Raw genomic sequence first — 21,728 nt, 5'->3', positions numbered from 1 at the left:
CTTCCCCGTGTGCTGCTCTTGTTTTGTTTGGTAACAAAATGGAATTGTTAGTCACTGAGGGATGCTAGTTGTCGTAGCTTGCATCTGAAAGGTGGAAGTAAAATTGACGTTTTTCTGTTCCTTAATCTATATTCCTGTAAGCTCTAGTTTAGCTTGCAAACTACACAGCCAGTGGTCTCCTCTAACCACCAAGGAGATGCCTCAAGGACAAAAGTGAGTTTCTGGTTTGGCAGAATGTGGCATTTCTGAGAAGGAGATCATACTCTATTCTCAAGTGGGATAGTTAATGTATCACCTCTGGTACAGTGAGTCTGGGCTCATCACAAGTGCTCTGGCAAGTGATATTTAATCATGCATTTTTGGCAGTTGTCTCTTATCTTGCTTACCAGCAACAAGTTTTTGAATGATGTAGGCTGATGTAGAAAGATCTTTGTGGTTAATGGAAAAACTTTAAATTTTCATCTATCTGTGGCATCTCCTGCATTTGCAAATATTGAGTAAACACCTGTGTCTCTGCCTTTCTGTTCACTCCTTTCTGTGTCTGGGTGCTACTGCTATCTCACTTTCTAACCCAGTGGCTCATATCTATTGTTTTCTGTGTCATTGGGTTAAAGCTGTCTGCTAAGCCTTTCCTGTTTTCTAAGAAATAGTTTTTACCTATGAGCTTGTCAGTAAAATTTCTAGAGTTTTCATGTTTGGACCTAAACATGGAGCAAAACATTACTAAGCTCCCATTTTGCAGCAGTGTTTCCAATGTATGAAGCAATTTCTAATTCATCATCTTAGATGTGGAGCAATCTCTTCTATTCTCTCAAACTTTAAATTAACTGTTAAAACACCTCTTTGCCCATCTTGAATTTTCTGTCAAGACATCAGTGGTGTTTGAGCTTTGCAATATTAGGTAGGTGGTCCTCCACTGTTGCCTTTCTTTTACTGTGTTACAGGATTATGAAAATGTCTCCATGGAATTATCATAATAATCACTAATGCTTCTGTCATATCTGTTTAAAGGCAGTGGTTTGGACAGCACAGCAGTATCTTGCAGACTTTAAAACTTTGCTGTTGCCTAAGAGTCTCACTTTAATAACCAGTGTGTGGCAAACATGAGCTGAATGGTCTCAGACCATGCCTGCCTTGGTTACACACTGCCTGACTTGGTAGGAAGGCTATGGATGGCCATGGAAATCCAGTTCCTCTTAACTTCAGTCCTGTTTATTTTATCCAGTGTCTACATTCACCTTGTGTTTTGCAGAAGACCTCAGACATCTTGTGTAATCAGGCTGGTTCTTACCAGCCGTTGGAATCACTTTTTAAAACTGGTGTTCTGCCCTCAACTAGATTTAACTTTGATCTTGTTTTGCTTCTATCATTCTGATTTTGATGAGTTTGCTACAGCAAAACATGATTCTGTGCAGATACCTCTGTCTCTTGTTACTGCATAATCTCTTTTTGAATATATTGTTTCTGTTCAGCACAGAATGTTCCTTCCTCGAGTTGTCTTCACTTTTATCTCTTACTTTCCTTTTTACCCACAAGATTTGCTTTAATGCCATTGTCTGCAGTGCTGCCTAGAGGAAGGCAAAAGGTGAAGCAGGAGAAAGTTGTTTTTCCATATGGAATGTCTGCACTCTTGTAGAGTCTTTTGTGCAAGGAGGTCAAGTGTTCAGTTGGGTTTTCTTGTGGTTCTGCTGCACCACTGATGGAGGGGTCTCCTCTGAGTCTGCACTCAGCCCACCAGTGCTGTGTTGTTGAAGTAGAGAAGGTGTTACCAGCTTTGACTGGTCCAAGGTTGGAGTCACCATCAGGGTATTAGAAACTCTCATTACTTGTAATGACTCTACAGGTGGGTTAAAACAAGCTACAGTGAACCACAAGGAGTTTGGAGAGGGTGCTGCATTTGCCCAGTGTGTCTTAATATCTTCTCTTGATAAACCTAGTATTTTGGTGACAGGCCTAGTAGAAAAGAGGCTTCTTAGGCTGTGACTTCTTAGGCTGTATTCCCTGAAACTGTCCCTTGAGTTGTTGTAGGCCTTGGTTAGCGGCACAGGACAGAAATTCCAGAGGTTTTGTCTGCTGACAGTGTAAAACTTCCCATGTGTGTCCCAAATAGTTGGAGGGAGAACAGCTCTCTTTGGAGCTGGTAGCACATACTTGTGCCAGTGGTTTTTGTCTAGCTCAGGCATGTATGGAGGCAGCACTGCAGAAGTGTTCAGCCAAAGGATGTTGGCAGTGCTGGGGATTTTGTGCTTGTGCACCCAGAGGTACTGTGTGATCCTGCCTGCCTGGGGGACACTGGGACATGCCTTTGCCTCTTGATTTTTCATTCTGGGTCCACACACAAATAGGGGATGATTTATCTTTGCCTTTTGAACATGACTATGTCCCACCCCTTCTTTCAGGGTAGTTAATGAGACTTGAGCAGGAAATGGTAGACAGCTCAAGGCAATTGAGGCACCAGGTGGTCAGAAGAAGAAATTGTACTCAACTGGATATATCTGTGTGCTAATAGTATACAGGCTGAAGTGAAATAAAAAATAGTAGAAAGATGTGGAAAGTTTGAGCAGGGCTGGAAAGCTTGAGTTCTTTTGAGTTGTAAACAGAGATTTTTAACATTGAGTAGGATTGTAGGAGGTGTGTCTGGCTCAAATTGGAAGGAGATGTTTTGTAGCATGTCCAGTTCAGCTTTGAAACTCATTGCTGTTTGGATGTCTTTGTGTGTATTTTACCTTTTTGGCCTTCTTAGGACTCCTGGATAACCTCATGTAAGAAGGGCACACTGGGGCCTCTTAACACTCATTGATAGTGGCCACGCTGTGCATGGATGATCCCGGGAGGTGGATCAAGCACATAAAAAACAGTCAAGCTTTCTCCTTCCTGAATGTCCTGCTGAACCTTTGAGGTGGTTTTGAGTGGATCATCAGTTGACTGTTGTGCTAATTTTTTGAGGATGCTCTGATCTGACTCAGGACACATTGCTGAGGTCTGGGGAAATGTCTGATTGTGGGAGCAGCTGTGGTCCTTGTCTCTTTTGGCCCCAGCACCAACCTGCCAGGAGCCATGGCGTTTGTCCCAGGTGGAACGATACCGTGTCATTACATATGCCTCTTTGAAGCAGCCCCTGCAATAAGTGAGGCCAGGGAAAGAAGCGAACAATAGGGGCAGTGCAGGGGCTCTGGAGCAGAGGGTGCGTGCTCCATGCCCGGCTCCAGGGAGGGGAGGCCGCGCTGCCGGTTGCTTGCCGGAAGGTGGCACTCCAGCCCCGTGCTTCCTGTCCCCAGGTGCACAGCCAGCGTGGGTGAGGATGTTCACCTGGGGAGGTGGGCAGGAGTTAGTCTCTATCCTGAGCATAGGAGAAAGGACAGTGTTTAAAAGCACAAGAACAAAACTGACCCCAGAACGCAGCTTGGCAGCAACCTCAAAGTAAGGTCTTTGTTCCCCAAGACACTTGCTGACACTGATTTTTTTTTTTTTTAATTTTTTTATTTTTGTCTTGTTGTGCTCCTTTCCTGGCACCACACTGACTCTTTCCTGGCTCTGGTTCTCTCCAGGAACTTTTCTGTGGCAAGTGTTGTTCTTAGTACCAAAATAAGGGAAATCAGCCAACTTCCTCAATTTGTTTTTTCAAGTGGTGGCTGTAGCTGGCAGCCTCTGCCACTGCAAGCAGAAAGCTCAACTTGCTGAGCTGCTGCATAACACACCTGCTAGCTCTGCATCTTGCCACGCAGCTCCTTGCTGGAAGTCTGCTGGTGCTTCCCCATGTCTTTCAGCCAACCATAGTAGGTTCTGAGTGATAGGCACAAATTGTCTGTTAACATCTCTGCTCCAACACAAACAATGGACTGTTCGGCTGAGGGAATGCAGTGATGTTCTGTAGGGCAGCAACAAACAGGTATTAAGTGTTCTTGAAACAGCAAAAGCCACTTCCTGAATTCAACAAGCACATATTGACTTGTGGGATGGAAGTGGGTTTTAGGTTCTTCTTAGTGATGTGCTGCCTTGCCTTTCTGTACAGGCTTTGTTCTTTGTGTTAGCCTGACATGGTGCCATGGCCTGTCTCTCCTTCCTCCCAGTGTTCCTGTATATGGTTTAGATGGGAGCAACGTTATGATAAAGAATCCTGACTCCAGCCTGCTGTAGCCTGATCAGGTTGTCAGCTTTAGTATTTTTCCAGTGGCAGGGAAAGGGGTTTAGTGGGCTTTTGGGTTGGTTTATTTGGTTTTTGTTGTGTGTGGGTTTTTTGTTTGGGGTTTGTTTTGGGGTTTTTTCCCTCCCTGTTTCTTCGGCACAGTCTCTTCCCTGCTCTGGGAAGTCTGGCTCTGCAGCAGACCAGTGTCAAGGCCCTGGCAGCTATTGGGCCCCTTGAGCCCTCATAGCAAACTGATGGGCAGAGAAGGGTTTGATCTTGTCTTCAGTGGGGGAGCTGCTGGCAACTGTGGGCACTGAGTGTGCCATGGGAGTGCGGGCTAGGGGCATGCTGGGTCTAAATACATCTTCCCAATCTGTGATCAAGCCTGTCATCTAGAGGACAGACTGAATCATCTTTTATCTTTATCTTACCAGCCTGTAAGGGCTGGGAACCAGGTTCTTTTTTTGCCCCAAGGATGCAGCTGGGAACTTGGCTTTCAGTATGTTTTTGTGGTCACAAAATGTGTTTTTGATGAGGCTGCATGTACCTTTTCCCCTTGTGTGTGCCTTTTCTTCACTGACACTTCCCTCTGTTACCTTCTCCCTGACCCAGTCCTGCTCTGCCTCTCTCCTGCACTAGTTTCTGCTGCACAACTTCGAATTCAATTTTAATTTTGCAGCAGTTGTTTTTCTGGAGCCAAATTTTTCAATTGCTACTTAAGCTGAAGAGCACTATTCTTTTTCTCTGGAGTAGGAAGTTGCCTGTCTTCATTCTAAATGTACTGGAGTGTGCATCCTGCCATAACTGTGGAGGTTACAAAATATGACTGCATCCTTTTGAAATCCTTTCCTGCAGAAGGAAAAAACCCTTCAAATGCTTTACATTAGACATAGTTCATTGTGACAAGTCTAACAGTCTGAAGGATCTTTCTTAATGCTGCTGCATTTAAAATTACACTATACTATTTCAGTCAGGTTCCTTGGTGGCAGTGGGGTTAGGAAGCAGAAATTACTGTAGTGGCTGGGGATTCTGCAATAAAAGGTTTAAGAGCCTTTTCTGGCAGAGATTGTTTTGGCAAAGCAGCACAGGTTTCTGACAAACAGCTTCCGTGTTTGCAGGGAGTGCAAAGTTGAACTGATAAGCCAAGTTCTTGGAGGGATTATGCAATATTCAGAATTAGAGGGCATGTAGCTAATGGTCTGGAAATGATCAGAGATTTCTGTCCTCTGGATGGTGGCATCAGAGCTGCATCTGCTCACCTGCATTCCCAAAGGATGCTGATCTCATACTGGTTTCCCAGAACCAGTGTCTATGATGATGGACTGGGTTGCATGGTGGTGACTGTGGGAGTCATGGTGTGACTGCGGGTGCCCTCATTAGAAAGGGAATCTTTGAAAGGTGTGTTTCACTGTGTATTACATGAAAAGGCTGCTTTTTTTTTTTTTTCCCCTAATGCCTGAAAAACATTTCATTTGGCCAGTGGATTTGAATGGGAACACCCTTACTGTTCTGCTACAGAGAAGCACTGTTCTTAACAGTGTGTTATTACAGTGCTTGGCAAATAGTGAGCTGTGGTAGTGATCAGAAAAGCTAACAAAATGTTACTGGTGGCAGTAAAGATGCTCAAAAAGTGAGTGATGAGCTCCAGATTTCAGCCCATGTGTCACTAAGGGAAGTCTTCAGTGAAACTGCAGAGTGTGAGAAGGGGCTCTAGCATGCAGGTTCTGGGTGATTAGGTGAGAATTTATTGCCCTGGATATTTATTGCCCGGTGTCATCCACAGGCAGTTGTGGACTTCTGTATCTTATTGGGCTTTGTTTAAAGCTGAGTTTCTTCGCTGAGTCTGTAGTTTGCAGGAACAGTCCTTGCACTTCCCCCATGCTCCTTCTTGCAGTCTTTTCCTCAACAGGCTGAAGAGAATGTCTGTTAGAGGCATGAAGCAAGAAGGGAAGGGAGTGTGTATTAGGAGGTTATCAATGCTGCTGAAATCAATTTGTGTGATTGCAGCTTTTCCAGAAGAAAACCCGTGTGCAGTGCCTTCAGCTGAGTGTGCACTCACTAAGCAATTCTGTTTACATGTAATAGGCTTCACTCCTTGACTGAAACTATTCCCAAGGTCTTTCATGCTTGACCTCAGCAGCTTTTGTTTTCCTTTTACCTTTCCATTGATTTGCCTCACCCAATAGTCTAGACTGGCAAGTTCAGCCCAGAGAAGGTCTGGAGGCCAAGAGCACTACTTCTGAAGGCATCCTGGGGACATCTTGGGTCCTAGTCCCCCTCTTCCAGGTTCATTCTGTAGTCTAGTTTGAAGTCTAGCAAGCACTTGTGTAGAGCTTCGAATAAGTACCACAATATTTAGAGGCTGAGCTAAATCTTGTGTCTGCCCCCTATGGTTTACTGCATGTCAGGTGGGATGATGAATTTTCTTGTGTTCTGCTGGCAGCAGGTCTGTATGCACAGAGCTGTTCTGCACATTGTCTAGGTCCAGACCACACATTCACTGAGAAGCAGGTAAAGGCTTTTAGGCCTCTAAACTTGTTCAGGTTTCTTAGCTACTAGAGATAATTTGGGGGATAATGTGAACAGGGCAGCCTTTCCTCTTATTTTATATCTGTGAAATGTTGTGGGGTTTGTGCTTTACAGGTAAGATAAGAAAAACTTCATGCAAGTTTGACTTCTGCAGCTGGTCCCTGTGAAAGCAGCATGATTACATGTTTTTGGTCAATATTTTTAAATTTAATTAGGGCTCAAGTCTGTTCAACATGGTGCAGAGTGCCAGGGCTCAGCTTTGCATATCAGCCTTGTGTTTCTCAAACATAGAGGCATCAAGTTTAGGTAACCAGGGATTCTTGCACCAGGCTGCAAGGTGCTCACAACATTCCCTGATGTTTCAAGGGGTTTTTACACATCAGGAACACTGAGTCAAATTCACAAAGCCTTAAAATTAAAAGTATTTCTTGTAGCTTTTTTCTCATTAGTTTTTAATGCAGCTAACACTGTATCATTGCATGTAAGTTAACAGATGATACAGTGGAAAACTGAGGTCAGTATCCCTAGAGACCTAGACTAGAGGATGGTGAAAATCATGTGGAGATAGAGCTAAATATAGATTAATGCTGAGAACATTCCTGGATACTTGGTTTTGAAAGGCTGCCACAGCCTCTGTAGTACTGTGAAGTTCTAACTCTTTGCTCTCAAATGGTCTTGTTGAGCTAAGTTTAGCAGAGCACCCACTTCCTGGCTGAGCGCCCTTGGTTTGTGGTGGCAACCATGAAATTCTCAGCTTTCTCTTTGGCAGGTTCACGAATGTAGCACTTAGGTATGGTTTGTATTGGTGTGACTCTAGGAAGGACAGTGTGCAAAGATAGGAAGAGACCAGCAAGGACACTTGGAGCGGAGATCATCACACACTGCATCTGCTCTTGCTGTTCCCTGGACTGTCTGAGCTTCAGCTCCAGATGAGAGGTAGAACTGCTGCTGATCTGACCTGTTGTAATACAAGCTGAAAAGGATTTGACTCTGTTCACATCCATTGTCTATTACTCAAACAAGTCTCAGTGAGGCACTGAGATCTTCCTGATGTGCAACATTCCTCTCCTTTCCAGATCAGGACATCTGTGCAGTTATTTACTAATGATCTTAAGCCGACCCCACAGATACAAACATCTCAGCTGTTGGCACTATTCTTAGTGTCAGCCACTGCTCTTTTGGGCTTTGAAGTCTGTATGTTGCTTTCCCCCGTGGCTGCTTAACATTTGGAGCTTGAGAGAGGTGTGACAAGTGGCTCTGTATACCAGCACAGTATCCAGTGGGATATAGATGGATCTGTGTATTTATGCACAAACCCAAGGAAGCAGCGGCACAACAGCCTGAAACTTTTTCCCTAAGTTACTTCTCCCAACACCCCCCGAGTGTGTGAACTGAATGAGCTGCAAGAGGGAAGCGCTAGATGCTAAAGTGACTATAGTCAAAACAACTTCATTATCTTTTAAAGCTGTCTCTGGAATTCATGCCGAGTTTAGAGCACTACTCTGATCCCACTGGAAATTTCCCTTTTTCGTCCCAAAATAAATTCATGCTTCTATAGTAATCTGAGTAACTGCCCAATGCAGTCACATAGGAACTTTGCCCTTGCTCACAGTAGTCTGAGTTAATGTCTAATGCTGGTTTTGGAAAGCATTAAAGCTGCCTGAGCAAGGCAATATCTTAACCCATCCTGACAAAACCCCTGCTATGCACCTCTGCATTGGCCCACTGCTGTCTCTTGGCTGTGACATGGAGGTCTGTCCTCATGATCCCTTGCAGAGCAGCTGTTTGAGCTACAGTTTTGGCTCTACTTTTGGAGGATCCCTGTGAATTTCAGGTCATGCAATATTCCATCGTTAGTCATGCAAGTGACTACTTGTGGTATTGTTAACGGTTTTTTTAGTGTCCTGGAACAGAAAGCAATAAAAGACCAACCTATCTGCTGTAGGACAATGACTCTTTATGATTAGATTAGATTAGTAAGTGGAGGAGGGAGAAGCTGTAACTGTTTTGGGGTCACTGCCTTGCAGGGCTGTGCCTGAATGCCTTGAGGCCAAATTGTAAATGCCCCATATGATGGGTACTCATGGATTTCATGTGCTCCCATGCTAAAACAGCCTTTCCAAATATTCAGTGGGCCACTGCAGACTTTCTTGCATATCTCATTTATCATTGTCTGTACTTAAGTAATGCCAGAAGGAGAAAACATAGATTGTCAAGGTACTTGTGTATGGCTTTTGCACTTGTGTTCTACTCCTGCTTGATTCTGCTCCATACCTACCCATGGATGACTGTCAGGATTTAGCTTCTGGGGGCTGGCTCTCCCCTCTTCTCTATGACAGTTCTCTGCTGTGTCTGCCTGAGACCATACCTCCCAAAACCAGCAGTGAGAATGAACTCTGGCCTGCTGCTGCTGGAAGGAAGGTTTTCCCCACCAGTGCCTCTCTTTGGGTTTCTCTAGGCTGTTCTTGTTATCTGAGTGTCACCCAATGCATATTGTTCTGCAGTGGGAGTTGCTGGAGGAGCTAAGATAGTGGCTCCAGTTGTCTCAGACTTCAGGAAGCTGTAAATCATTGTCTCTGCCCTGTTCTGGATGATGCTGAGGATATTTCTATGCTTGCTGACTCTTTTCAGTCCCTTAATAAGAAATTATACTCTCCTGTGAGATGTTACTGACACTTCTCAGTATTGACTAAAATTGTATTTCTGTGAATTTCTGGAATATACGACACCTCTGTTCAGTGAGTGACAGGAAGAGTTATGCCTGGTGTAACTGTGCATGTCACACTCTGGCTGGTTTTGTGCCCATGTCCCCAGGTGAGCAGAAAGCAGCTCGAAGCAGGAGTGTAAAACACGTTTGTGTGCAAGAGAGTTTTGCTGTGAAGAGGCCATGCAAGTGGACTGAAGTAAGGCTTCATGGTGTTGCAAGTGATAAACTACTTCTATTTTAAGTGTCCCAGAACATGGTCCTCTTTATTAGCTGCACTGAGAGCTAGTGAAGGTTAAAACGCTCTTGGGGGGCTCTGGGCAGGCATTAACCATGAAAGCTGAAACATTTGAAACTGGTCAGAACTTTATAGGAGATGAGGAAGATGACAACAAAAGTTGCTCTATTACACAAGTAGTTAGAGGTTCTTAGAAACACTGCTGCTGTACTTAATCTATTTTTTTGGGCCTGGGAGGAAATGCCAGCATAGCCAAGACCTCTGCAGTGGCCTTGGGACAGCTTTGCTGATGGAGGCAGATGGGTCCTGGTTGAAACCTGACACAGCAATGTGACTGTTGCCCCTTCCACAGATGAGGAGAGGCTTTTCCAGCTGCCCTGGCACTGGAAGACTTGCCCCTAGCCATGAGTGGCTAAGCTGTGATTGGTTTTATTGGGATGAGGTAGGGACTAAATGTGAATGAGGATGGCTTGGCCTTGCTTGAAGTAAATGGAACTATTGTGAAGGGTTAGGTAGTGCTGCTGGTGTCTGCCTGGCCTTAACAGGTACAAGAAGACCTTTGTCCGGCTGCATTTGTCATGTTATTGTAAAGGTTTGAAATGCTTTCAGGAGGGAAATTTGAATGAGAATTCCCCTTCTGTCCCACACATATTGACTGTTCCTGCAGGGATGAATCCTTTGACAGCAAGATTTAAGGAGGTGAAGTAATCATTAAAACAGTTGGTGCTTCCTTGGCATTTAGGCTATAGACCGTGCATTTCCCAGACCTCCCTGAAGGATGAGGAAACAGTCAAATTAAGGGGTATAAATTAAACAAGGATGGCCATGTTTTACTGTCTGGCACTGGGAGCCAGCTGGATTGTCTTTCCTGAGACCACCAGTCCAAAAGTAGGAGCTTCCATGTGTGAAGAGGCTCAGATTTTGGCAGCTCTCCTGAAACCTGGCTGTGGCTTTTGTGCTGAGCTAGACTGGGAAGGCATGAATGAGCTTGGTGGGACTCCAGTGAGCTGCTCTGAAGACCTGAGAACAGTAGGGCTCCAGACACTTCTCATTTCCTTTTTTGTACAGTTGACATTGGCGAGGCTCCTTGCAAATATGTTGTGGAAAGTGGTATCTGTAATAAACTGGGGATAGGAAGGAGGTGTGCTGGCATACATGACTATAGTTCCTTACCTATTCCTTCACTGTAGGCTGAGTTAAAATAACAAATTTGGTCTGGTTGTATATTGTTGCCTGGCTTTGTTGAGAGAAGTGCTGGCCATGGTCTTTTCTTAAAGCTACTGTGTTGCACTAAGGAAACTTGCATATTGAGGGCAGATGGTGGAGCTGGGAAATGATCTTCTGTATCCTTGTTCTGGTGCACCTTGTGGAGAAGCATCTGTGTTAGGGTGCAGATGCTTCTATTTACCAGGAACCAGCTGCTTACTGCAAGGGACTTACCTCAGTTCTCATAAACAGGCCCTTCTTGCTGTCCTGGAGATTGCAGTCATCTCCATGGTGAGAGCTGCACAAACAGGAGGGAAGATAATGACCTTGCAGATTAAAGGGCAAAAGGAGGTTTCCTAGTACATGAAGCTTGTGCTGATTGCCCTGGTTCTAGATTGAACCAGGAAAGGCAGGCTGTGAAAACAGAAGGGTGCTCTGCAAAAATCATAGGGCCAGGAGGTGCATTACTCAGCCTTGCAGTATGGAGAGAAAAAAGCAGCACCTGTTTGAGGAACTAAGGTGTGGATTTGATGTTTTCGTGGACGTGCCCTTTGAGCATATTTGAGAGGCAATAAGCCTATCTAATAAAAACTAGCAAAATCTGCCTTTGACTGGCTCTGCTTACCTGCCTTTGATGTGGTTAAAAGGAAGCAGGTCTGCACTGTGCTCTTTGTTAGCTTGGAAATGCAAAGACGAGCAGCATCCCAGCGTGAGTCTGTTAAATATCACCAGAGCCTCGCCATGCCTGTCTTCTCCTCGGTCCCAGGATGCTGGCCTTAAGTTCCCTTTCTTCAGTACTCAAGTACCTGTGGGAAGCCTGACTCTCTACAACTCGAGATGTGCATAGCGCCTTTTGCCATTCTAGTTCAGGCCTGATCTCATTTGTTTTGAAGCAGCTCCTGCCAAGGAGCTTCTTCAGCTCTTTTGCATCATCTAACTTTTTAGAGTTATAGGAGTGTGATCAAGGGAGTGTAAAATGCCACATACCCTGCTCTTCAGCATCTGTGCCTCTTCTCTGTGCTACTGAGGGATATTTGCAAAGGCAAGTTCTGCTGACTAAAAAACCCCCTCATCTCACTTGATGTTTTTCAGGTTCTCAGCTTGGTTGGCTTGTGGCTTAGCTGGTGGTGAAGATGCCTAGAGTATCACTGCTGTTCTTGCTGGGGACACTTGGTATTTACATGATGCCTCGATCCCTTGCTTGGACCTTCTACTTGGAGAAGGCTACCAGCCTTTCATGTGTTCCCAGTCTTCAGGCTAGCTGGGTCTCTTCTCTGACTGGACTGGGAGTACTGGGAGGTGTTCTTTCTCCTCTGCTCAGGGCAGGCCTCACCTGGCATGCTGTGCCCAGTTCTGAGCTTCTCAGTGCAGGAGAAAAATGGACATATTGGAGAGGAAGGCTACAGAGGGCCTGTGTTGGTGGAACTTATGCCAGGTACTGTGATTCCAGATTGAATGTCCCATTGCTGCAGTGCCAAAGACTGGATCTGCTAATCCTGAACAACATAAGTGGAGAACTTGGTTTGGGGCATCATAACTTGGGCTAATGCGAAGAAGTTTGTAGCTCTTGGTGTAAGGTGTGAAAAACTTTGTGTGTAGTTTCTTGAGGGTGTGAGTGAAGGCTGTGCCAAAGCTGCCAGTCCTGTTGTTGTTGGAATGGAGTGAGGCGGCAGAAATGTGACCTTCCTCCTTTCACTTGGCAAGATGGAGCAGTGTTGCTGGCACTGAAACTGGAGCCAGGCTCCTCTTGGAGGTGTGTGGGGTTAGAATGAGAGACAGCAGGCAAATGACCATGGGGGAACGTTAGGGAAAGCCTTTTCATTGCAAGTATGGTTGGATGCTGAAGCAGAGCCCCAGGGAGGTTGTGAGATCCACATCCTTGCAAGTTCATATGAACATTCAAAGTTCATATGAACATTCAAAAGTCTTTTTGCCTGAGCAGTTACAGCTGGCCAAGCTCGGAGCAGGGTATGGGGCCAGAGACCTCCAGAAGTCAGTTCCAGTCTAATGATCTTCAGTGGTAGGTGGTACCCAGATGGTGTGGTTCAGCTGTGGCATAAATCACGGTCTGGGATTATGCCTGACTGCCTTCTCCTAGGCTGGCATGATAAACAGATGCTAAGGAGGTGCCTTAGTACTTCTTTGTGGGAAGTGTGCATCTTTCTGGAGATGTTCATGAGGAGATGATGTGTGCTTGTTGCTGGGTTTCATACTGTATGTATTGTTTCAGTTTTCCTCTTTCATTCTTCCAGGTACAGCTACATGATTGACAATGTCATTCTGCTGATCACTGGGACTCTGCATCAGCGTTCCATCTCCGAGCTGGTGCCCAAATGCCATCCTCTGGGAAGTTTTGAGCAGATGGAAGCTGTGAACATTGCTCAGACACCTGCAGAGCTTTACAATGCAATCTTGGTGGACACTCCCCTGGGTGAGTGGAGCTGTTCAAATTACCTCTCAGCTGCCTGTGGTGGAACAGATGTCCCTTTCTTCCCCAGTCTAACTAGGTCCAGCTAAGCCTAGGTTGTGCTCCAGGAAGACAAAGTGGTGGGTAATGCACAGCTGTGGCTGTACTGCCTGTGGTGGCTGGGCTTGAGGTCAGGTTTATGTCTGTCATATGCCATCTTTTCCTCTGGAGGACCAGCTACCTCTCTCTGCCCTTCAATCAGTGTCCAGGCCATCACAGTGGTAGGGCAAAGTGCTGGACAGTTTGGTTTTTGTGAGCCAGGCCTTGAGTTTCTTTAGTGAAAGGCTATTGGGTCTTCTGCTGGAATGAATCACTTGATTTCTAGCACTTTTAATTGAACCATTGGGTAGTTTCTTGTATGTGGTTTTTATAGATAATTACAGAGATCTGCACATGCCCAGTCTTGTTCTGAGACTACTAAAATTAGCACTAGTTAAATAAAAGCCCTTTATGTAAACAAAAAACAAACCCAAACAGCAACAGCAAAACAAAGAAATCTCCAAAAGCCTTTTAAAACTCATTGTATAGCAGCATCCTGGACTGAGTACATTGTCTACAGGGCTACAGGCTTGTTTAGGAGGCACATAATGCTAAAACCAAGTGTCTTATGAAGAGCTAGTCAGACAGATCTGCTCTTTAAAGATAAAAGGTGTAGGAAGTGGTTCTGGAGAAAATATGGAAGTCTTTGCAGTAGTAGGGGAGGTAGTCACAGGTGACTTTCTAGTTTAGCATCTGTGGGCAAAAACGTAATGAGATATGCCTGAGTCAGTGATTAGTCATTCTTTTGGGGTTGCTAGAAAGAAGAAAACACTCTAAGTCATCATGCTGTCTTTGATAGAAATAGTTGGCTTTGGAACTGAAAGTGCTTTTGTAAATGCTCTGTGTAATAATGGCGCAAATGAAGTAGTCGTCATGGAAAAATGACTTGTGCCCAGTAAAGAAGGGAGTACCTGCCTCAGGAGATCTGGGTTGCAAGGCAGGGCAGCAACAGAGCAGGAGAACTGAGGCTCTGCATGCAGCTGAGTTGAGCCCACTGTAGGACTGATGTGTGGGAAGAAAATCCTCCTCACAAGTGGGAACCTTCCCATTTTGGCAAGAAGATAGAACAGAGTATTTCAGAGATATTATCTCTCAGAGACCTTAAAGCTTCCAGCAGAATATGGAGTGAAAATGCCCCGTGCCAGTGTTGAGGTGCTTCTGGACAACATGGCTGGCAATTGAGGGTCTTTGCCTCTTGCTTTCATGCATTGTACATGAGTTGGTTTTGCCTGCTTCAGCCCTGCCTGGGCTAGCTTCTCCAGACCTTTGCCCTGGCCATGCCCTTGGGGCTGTGTACCAACCAATGTGGCATTTCTTCAGCAGGGGAACATGGGGAGTAGCTGTGTTGCCTAAACAAGCAGGCATGCAGGCTTCAGTTGTTTAACTTGCACTCTTTCCAGTGACCACACGCAAAGAAACAGCAGCTCTATCTCCTAAAAGGACTTGAGTAGCTACGTGGCTTGGTGGGAATGCCTAACCCCAAATGGCTTTCATAGGTTAACAGGGCTGTAAGCCTAATTTGGGATATTGGAGGGCCAAGAACTGAAATAGCTATGTACTCATTCCTCAGCTACTCTGAAGTAGCCACTGCTTAGCTCTCCAGGCTGGCCAGCACATCCTGCAGTAAAAACCAGTCCTGGCATACTCTGTTTGCATTTTTGCCAATCATCGGGAGCAGTGTTCCCCCCGACACGTGGCATTGTGCTTTGGTGCTGCAAAGAAACTTCTGTAGAGGTTAACCTCTGTTCAGGACCCTCCAGACCCACAGTGTGACTGGTGTCCTTCTAGGCAGCTCGTGCTCTAAAAGTGGTGCAGGCCAGAGGTGTGAGCCTGCATTGCAGCTGGTTTGTTGCACAGAGCAGAGCACTGGTCAGTTCTCAGCACGGCTGTGGTGTCTGTTACCCACAGCTGCACTGTGTAAGCTGAGACAGATCAGATTTCTCTTTGTAGCAAATTCAGCAAAGTTGGTTACTGAGTGAGAGTTGAAGTCAGGAAGTCCTGTCAATGGGTTTTATTGTACCACTCGTTTGCATTTACACTGTAGATGTACAAGGCTCCTCTATATCTGCAGCTTGCAGCACCTGTTTGATCTGAAATCTGTGTTCTTTAGGTGGCAACAACTTCTCCAACTCCCTCCCAGTGGTACTCTGGCAAAGCATGTAGGGCTGAACATCCTACCAAGTCCTAGTAATTTATTCAGTCTCCTGTTACTCACTTTCAGGTAGAGAAATAAAAGCCCTTGGAAGAAGTGGAAAATGAGACTGATAGACTTGACCAGGAGAAACAACTCCTGACTCCAACCATGACCAGTGTCATGGTCTATACAAGCTATGGCATCATCATACCTTCTTAATCCCCACTAAGATATTGTAGAAGGAGGGAGAAGCATCAGCTCCTTGTGTTTCACTAGCTTCTGTCACACAGGTGCTTAAGCTCCTGCAGTGCTGTAGCAGGCAGTTCAAAGCTGCCTTGTCACTTCCAAGTGCCTGCATCTCAGAACAGTTTGGGGACTGCTTATGTTTTAATACAGGCTTCTCTATCACTGATACTGCTAGAGCTGAGAATTTCTGCTGGGAATAGGCTGTCAACAAAACCATGGGACTAAGGGGTAAAGAAAGATTTTCATATGAGAACCCCAAAAATTATTATGGCCTAAGGAACCATGGTGGAGCCTGAGGTTTTGAGTCATGATAATTCGGCTGCTGAAGATAAGGGCCAGGCCTAGGAGGGACAAGCTCAACACAGGATGTGCTTCTGCCTGGTATTGTTGAGGGGGCTGGAAAGTGCTGAGTATGGCTCTGGTTAGGGCAATGCTAACTCTGGCTCTGGCTCTGTTTCAGCTGCTTTCTTCCAAGACTGCATATCTGAACAGGACCTGGATGAAATGAATATCGAAATAATTCGAAACACGCTGTATAAGGTAAATGAGTCATGGAGTCGCAGAATGGGTTCGGTTGGAAAGGGCCACCGTGGGTCATCTGGTTCATCCTCCCTGCTCAAGTAGGACTATCCCAGAGCACATAGCACAGAATTGTGTCCAGATGGTTGTAGAATATCTCCTGCAAGGGAGGCTCCACACCCTCTCTGGGCAAACAGTTCCAGTGCATAGTCACCCACACAGTAAAAAAAGTTCTCCCTCATATTCAGGTCGAACTTCTGTGCATTAATTTCTGCCTGTTGCCTCTTGTCCTAGTGCCCTCTCCTTCCTGAGAAAGGAAGGAGATGTAAACTTCCCTATTTATTCTTGGCATGGTGATAAACATGGCCAAAACCTACTTGCATCCATTGGAAAGTAAAGATAACACTTCTGGAGGGGCCTGACATCCGATCACACAGCTCTGCTGAGTCAGGGCACCAGAGCTAGGCAGAGAGGATTTTCTCAAGAGTCTGTGCAAGAGATTTTGCAGAGGTTGTGTCTTTGAATTTACTTGTGCCCCAGGCAGGCAGAAGTCTACTCCCTTACCACATGGGTTCAGTGGTGCAGTTAAATGCATTCACAGTGACTAAACTTAAACTTGGTTGAAGGACTCCCATCAGCTTCATTCCCTGTCTTGAGCCCTTCCCAAAGACCTTCCAGCTGTCTGTTCAAGCCTTCTGTGGCTGTGATTGAGGTTAGATGTTCTTGGTGGAGCAGTGTGAAATCTGCAAGCTGGGGAGAGTATTGGCAGAGAGATGTGGAGGGGGCTAAGGATCTCCTTGTCCTGAGCTGTCATTTTCTTTGCAGGCTCTGTCTGGTTTTAGCTGGCAGTGTTGAAGCATGTGTTTATGTGCAGGCTGTGGCTATCGCTCCATCTCGACTCTCTGGATCGGGGTGGGATGTAGATTTTATCTGTCAATCTTGTTTTGGCTGGTCACATCCAGCCTGCAGTCGGTGTGACCTCTTCTTCCCAAGAAAGCTGTGGCCTGTTTAGAGAGGCAGAGAGCAGGTCAGGCGTGAAGGGAAGAAGGCAAAGGGAGGGAAAAGGAGCGGCGTGTCAGCAGTCATGCCCAGCTGCCTGTGGCCTCTGGCATGTACTGGTCTTTGCTGTAACAGGGAGGGACACCTGTGTGCATAAACATCACAGCCTTGCAGGGCACAGGTCTCAATGTGAAGCAGGAGGGGGAAGGCAGGCAGCAGAGTGGGCACAGGGAAAACTGGTTGGGAGGGAGGTGGGATGTATCCCTTTTGATCCCAGCTGCCATGTCCTTTCCCATATCCTTTTTGAGGCTCAATACTGCTTTGTAGTCTGCTCTTCCTACCCAGAAATGGAAATGTAGGTGCCTGTAATGCCTCAGTGTGTGCTGGCACTGGTTCTTGCTAAAGAGCAGCCCCTGGGGAATACAGGGGCTCTGTCCATAACAAATCACAGGGATGAAGGGGTGGAAAAGGTAATTGCTGCTTACAGACTACTTGAAGCTACCTCTCTCCCCAGAGACTGGAAAATATCTAATACAATGCAAATGAGAGAAATAAAATCAGGTCTGAAATCTGCAGAGAACTGCTCTGAAAAGCACAACAGGCCTGGGACAGATGCTTGCATTTGTGTGGAGTTGGCATGGGAAGGGGAAGTGCTATCTCCCAGACATACTGGAGGCTTTTAAGAAATCTCTGAGTGTGTTGACAGAAGGTTTGAGCAGGATTCATACGAGGAAGGTTATTACAAAGGCTTCTTGTTAGCAATGAAGGTTCTCAAATGGAACTATGATTAAAATGGGGAACAGAGGTTAAAAGTGGTCAGTACTTAGTATAGAATGCAGTCAGCAGCCAAGTCTTGCAATGGAAGTGTGCTGGCGTTGTTATCTTTATTGCTGGCCTTGTTATCTTCAGTGCTTACTCCCTTTGTTCCATCTCTTGTTGAAGTGAATCCAGCTGCCTTTGCTGGTGACTTTTTGTAGGAACCAGTTGAAGGAGCTTTGCAACTGGACAATAAAATAAAGCAGGCAAATCAGTGTGGATAAATGTGGAGTGGTGTACGGGAGAGGGCAGGAGGGAACCCTAACTCTGCTTGTATAGTGAGGGTCTCCTTGTTTCTTCCTACTACTAATTGGAAACTTGGGTAATGATTGACCTAAGCAAATGTCTCTATACAAAGTAACATTCCTAACAGTAGGAAAGCACTGTTTGAGTATCACTGTGCTACTGCATCTGTGTGTTTGACCTGGATACTATCTCATTCCACTCATCCCGGAGTATGAACAACAAAACAGGTGATGATGCTAAGGCAGACGCATTTAGAGGCTTGGGTATGATGACTTCTGTACAGAAAACTGCAGGAAAAGGCTCAGATTCCTCACCTGGCAGAGGAGGGTGGTATCAGCAGATGACCTTGGAAAAGTCAATGTGAAGACAGGCCTGTCTTCAGACTAGATTTGAGGGCAGGTGAGGCTAGCAGGAGGCAGAGGGGGTGGGTTCATGAAAGGGAAGACCCATTGAGGATCATTAAAGGCAGACACTTCTGTTCCTGGGGTAAAAAGTTTTTCTTGGTATAGAAGTTTTTCTTCCAGTTGCTGTCACCGGAGGGGCACCCAGTGCAGCTGTTTACGGACTGTTTCCTTGTATCTGATATTGGATCCCCATTCACTACTGGATATTTGAGTTCACCTCTATTTGCTTCTAAAGCCTTAGGTTTGTGCATGAACCCTCATAAGGGCAGAGGTAGTCACTGAATCTCTTCATGTTCCCTTTCCCATCAGACTCAAAGGGCATCCATTATCCACGTCCTTGTTCCTGTGATAACTCTGTGCAGATACTCTGTGCTCTCCTCCACCTGAGCAGTGGCAAGTGCTGGAGAGGCTTTCTTTGATGAGTGATGCTCACCCAGCATTGTCCTCTTGCGCTGTGTGGTAACAAATATTTACAGAACACAGTAATCCAGGTGCTTTCCTAGTGCAGAGGCTGAGAGTATCCAATTTGTACGTTCTTGGTCCATCTTAAGTCCTAGAGTTGTTGTGATAAAGCAGAGATTTGTGGTGTCTCAGCATCCTTTTATTCTGTCCCTTTGAAGTGATGCTGGTTGCAGCTCTCTGCTTGGGGAGGTGTTTTATTACTTGGTCACTTCTTCTGAGAACATTTTTGCTGAACGATACTTTTAGCCATCCACAGCCTTCTTAGGCTCCCCCTGGGAGACAGAGTCATCTTCCAGATGGATTACAGAACATCTCCACAAAGGATTTCCTGGAGGCAGCCTAGCTGTGCCTGGCTGTATGTTTTCTGCAGTGCCTCAGATGGGATAGAGACCAAGTGGCCGCAGTGTGAAAAGAGAATTAGAGAGAGTGGCTGGTTTCTTTCACAGATGTCCTGTCTCATCTCTTGACTCTGCTTACACAGCGCTACTTTCTGAGTGTAGGTCTTGCAGCTATGGTTGTGTGGCTTGGCATGTTTGTGGAGGCCAGAGCAGGGTCAGGAAACCACGTGAGACTTTCAGTAAAATGAGTTAGGCGACTCAAAGGAGAAAAATAGGCTTTAACCTTGCTGCCTGGGGATCTTGCCCACAGTAAGCTCATGCAGTCACTTGAACAAACCCAACCACAACCCTTCATGTCTCTGGCTCCTGGGGAAAGCGCAGTCCTTGTGTGGGCAAGTTCACATGGGGCCAGAGTGCCTGTGCTGTGTTACAGAGCGTCTGGGAGCAAGCAAGCAAAGTCTGCCTGCTGTCTGTCCTCTGCTGAAGGGCCCTGTGGGGGAGTAGATGAAGCTGTGTAGAAGAATGCTCATCTGCCCTCTCTCTTCCAGGCTTACCTGGAGTCCTTCTACAAGTTCTGCAAGACGCTGGGAGGTACCACGGCAGATGCCATGTGCCCAATCCTGGAGGTAGGTCTGGAAACTTCCATAGCTGAATGGTATTACAATGGTGGTCATCACTCCCTGCTCAGGCCCAGCTTATCTGCCGGTTGTTAAGCATTCTCCAGTTGGTGCTCCGCATCCCCATGCGTGCTTGACCTGCTCACTGGGAGACCTAGGGAACACTGTCTGTGCCTGACTTTGGTTCCCCAAGTAGTGATACATTTGTTGCCTCTATGGCAACATCTTCATCCTCTCACGTGGATGACATGTGGAGAGCTACCAGAGCTGTTGGAGTCACAGCCTGTGTCCGTGCCAAAGCCTGCTGTGGCAAGATGTGCAGGACTTAGGAGCAGCATGTGAGAGTCACCCCTTGATTTGGGCAGGATTTGCCTTGTTCCGGGGATGGGGATTTCCTCACCTGAATGCTCCCCAGGTACTGGGCATGCTGGGAGCCTGTGCTGGTAGCCCGCCCTAGCTGAGCACTGGAGCGCTGTACACATCCCAGCAGCCTCCTCGTGCTGCCCTCTGATGTGGCTCTGTGCAGAGCAGCACTAATATCTGCCAGCCTCTGGTAAAGATACTGCATCCCAGCATGAGCCACTCTTTTCCCGCAGTTTGAAGCTGACCGGAGGGCCTTCATTATCACCATCAACTCATTTGGTACTGAGCTGTCCAAGGAGGACCGAGCCAAGCTGTTCCCACACTGTGGCAAGCTCTACCCTGAGGGCCTGGCTCAGCTGGCCAGGGCAGATGACTACGAGCAAGTCAAAAACGTTGCTGACTACTACCCTGTGAGTGCTCTGGGGTGAGGGCTGTGGGGATTGGTACAAGAACTTGCTCTGCATCAGAGCTTCTTGGGGATCTGGGGGAACTTGTGACTTGACAGCTTGGGGAGAGAGGTGCCAGTCTTCTCTGATGCTGTTGGTCCTGTGCTCTGCTTGGGCAGGACTTGGCTTGCCTGAGATGTCATTGGCTTCTTAGTCATGGCTGTCATTTTAGGGGTGACTGGGAGACAATGTTCTCTGTCCAAGGGTGTGGGGACTGCTTTTACCACCAAACCCTTGAAGTGCTGATGTGGCAGCAGTGTCAGGCTCTCCCTGCCTGATTTGGGAATGGAAATGTATCTTCAGTGGGAAGTGGTGTTGCCCCACTTCCAGCCTTGAGCTCTGGCTCAGTTGAAGGTGAGACACTGACCTGGGAGGACACATTTGGATTTGTCTGTGTTCAAGCGACTTCGTGCATGGCTGGGGACGTGTTTGGAGTCAGAGAGCTCAGTGTCCCCTTACTGAGCAGCCTGTGTGTGTGGGCACAGGGGTCTGGCCCAAGCACTCTAGTCTGTACATGGAGAGGGTCTGTCCCTGATGCCCCTTTTCCTGTGGCTCAAAGTAATGATATGCCTTTGAGAACTGCATATTTTAGAGAAAGGGCAGGACTCTTGGTTTCTCTGTCCTCTAACTTGACAGGGTGGCTGGAGTATCTGTGACACAGGAGGCCCTCAAGTGCTGCTGAGCTTGGGTACAGGGTATATCCTCATGTAATGCTTTCCTGCAGGAGTACAAGCTGCTATTTGAAGGGGCTGGCAGCAACCCTGGAGACAAAACCCTTGAAGACAGGTTCTTTGAGCACGAGGTGAGTGAGCCCTGAGATGCTTCTTCA

General features: G+C 46.5%; 1 protein-coding gene across 1 annotated transcript in view; it reads left to right on the top strand.

Moving 5' to 3' along the window:
* The window catches only part of ATP6V0D1 (ATPase H+ transporting V0 subunit d1), a 33,877-nt gene that overhangs the window by 10,294 nt on the left and 1,855 nt on the right, over positions 1-21,728 (top strand). The window contains exons 3-7 of the mRNA XM_084215180.1: positions 13,056-13,234; positions 16,150-16,229; positions 20,022-20,099; positions 20,687-20,863; positions 21,624-21,701. Of these exons, the coding sequence (XP_084071306.1) occupies positions 13,056-13,234; positions 16,150-16,229; positions 20,022-20,099; positions 20,687-20,863; positions 21,624-21,701 (592 nt within the window). The remainder of the gene's footprint in view (positions 1-13,055; positions 13,235-16,149; positions 16,230-20,021; positions 20,100-20,686; positions 20,864-21,623; positions 21,702-21,728) is intronic.

Source organism: Fringilla coelebs, assembly GCF_963513975.1.
Source record: "Fringilla coelebs genome assembly, chromosome: 14".
NCBI classification, from domain to species: domain Eukaryota; kingdom Metazoa; phylum Chordata; class Aves; order Passeriformes; family Fringillidae; genus Fringilla; species Fringilla coelebs.
This window is presented reverse-complemented; position numbering and strand designations above follow the sequence as displayed.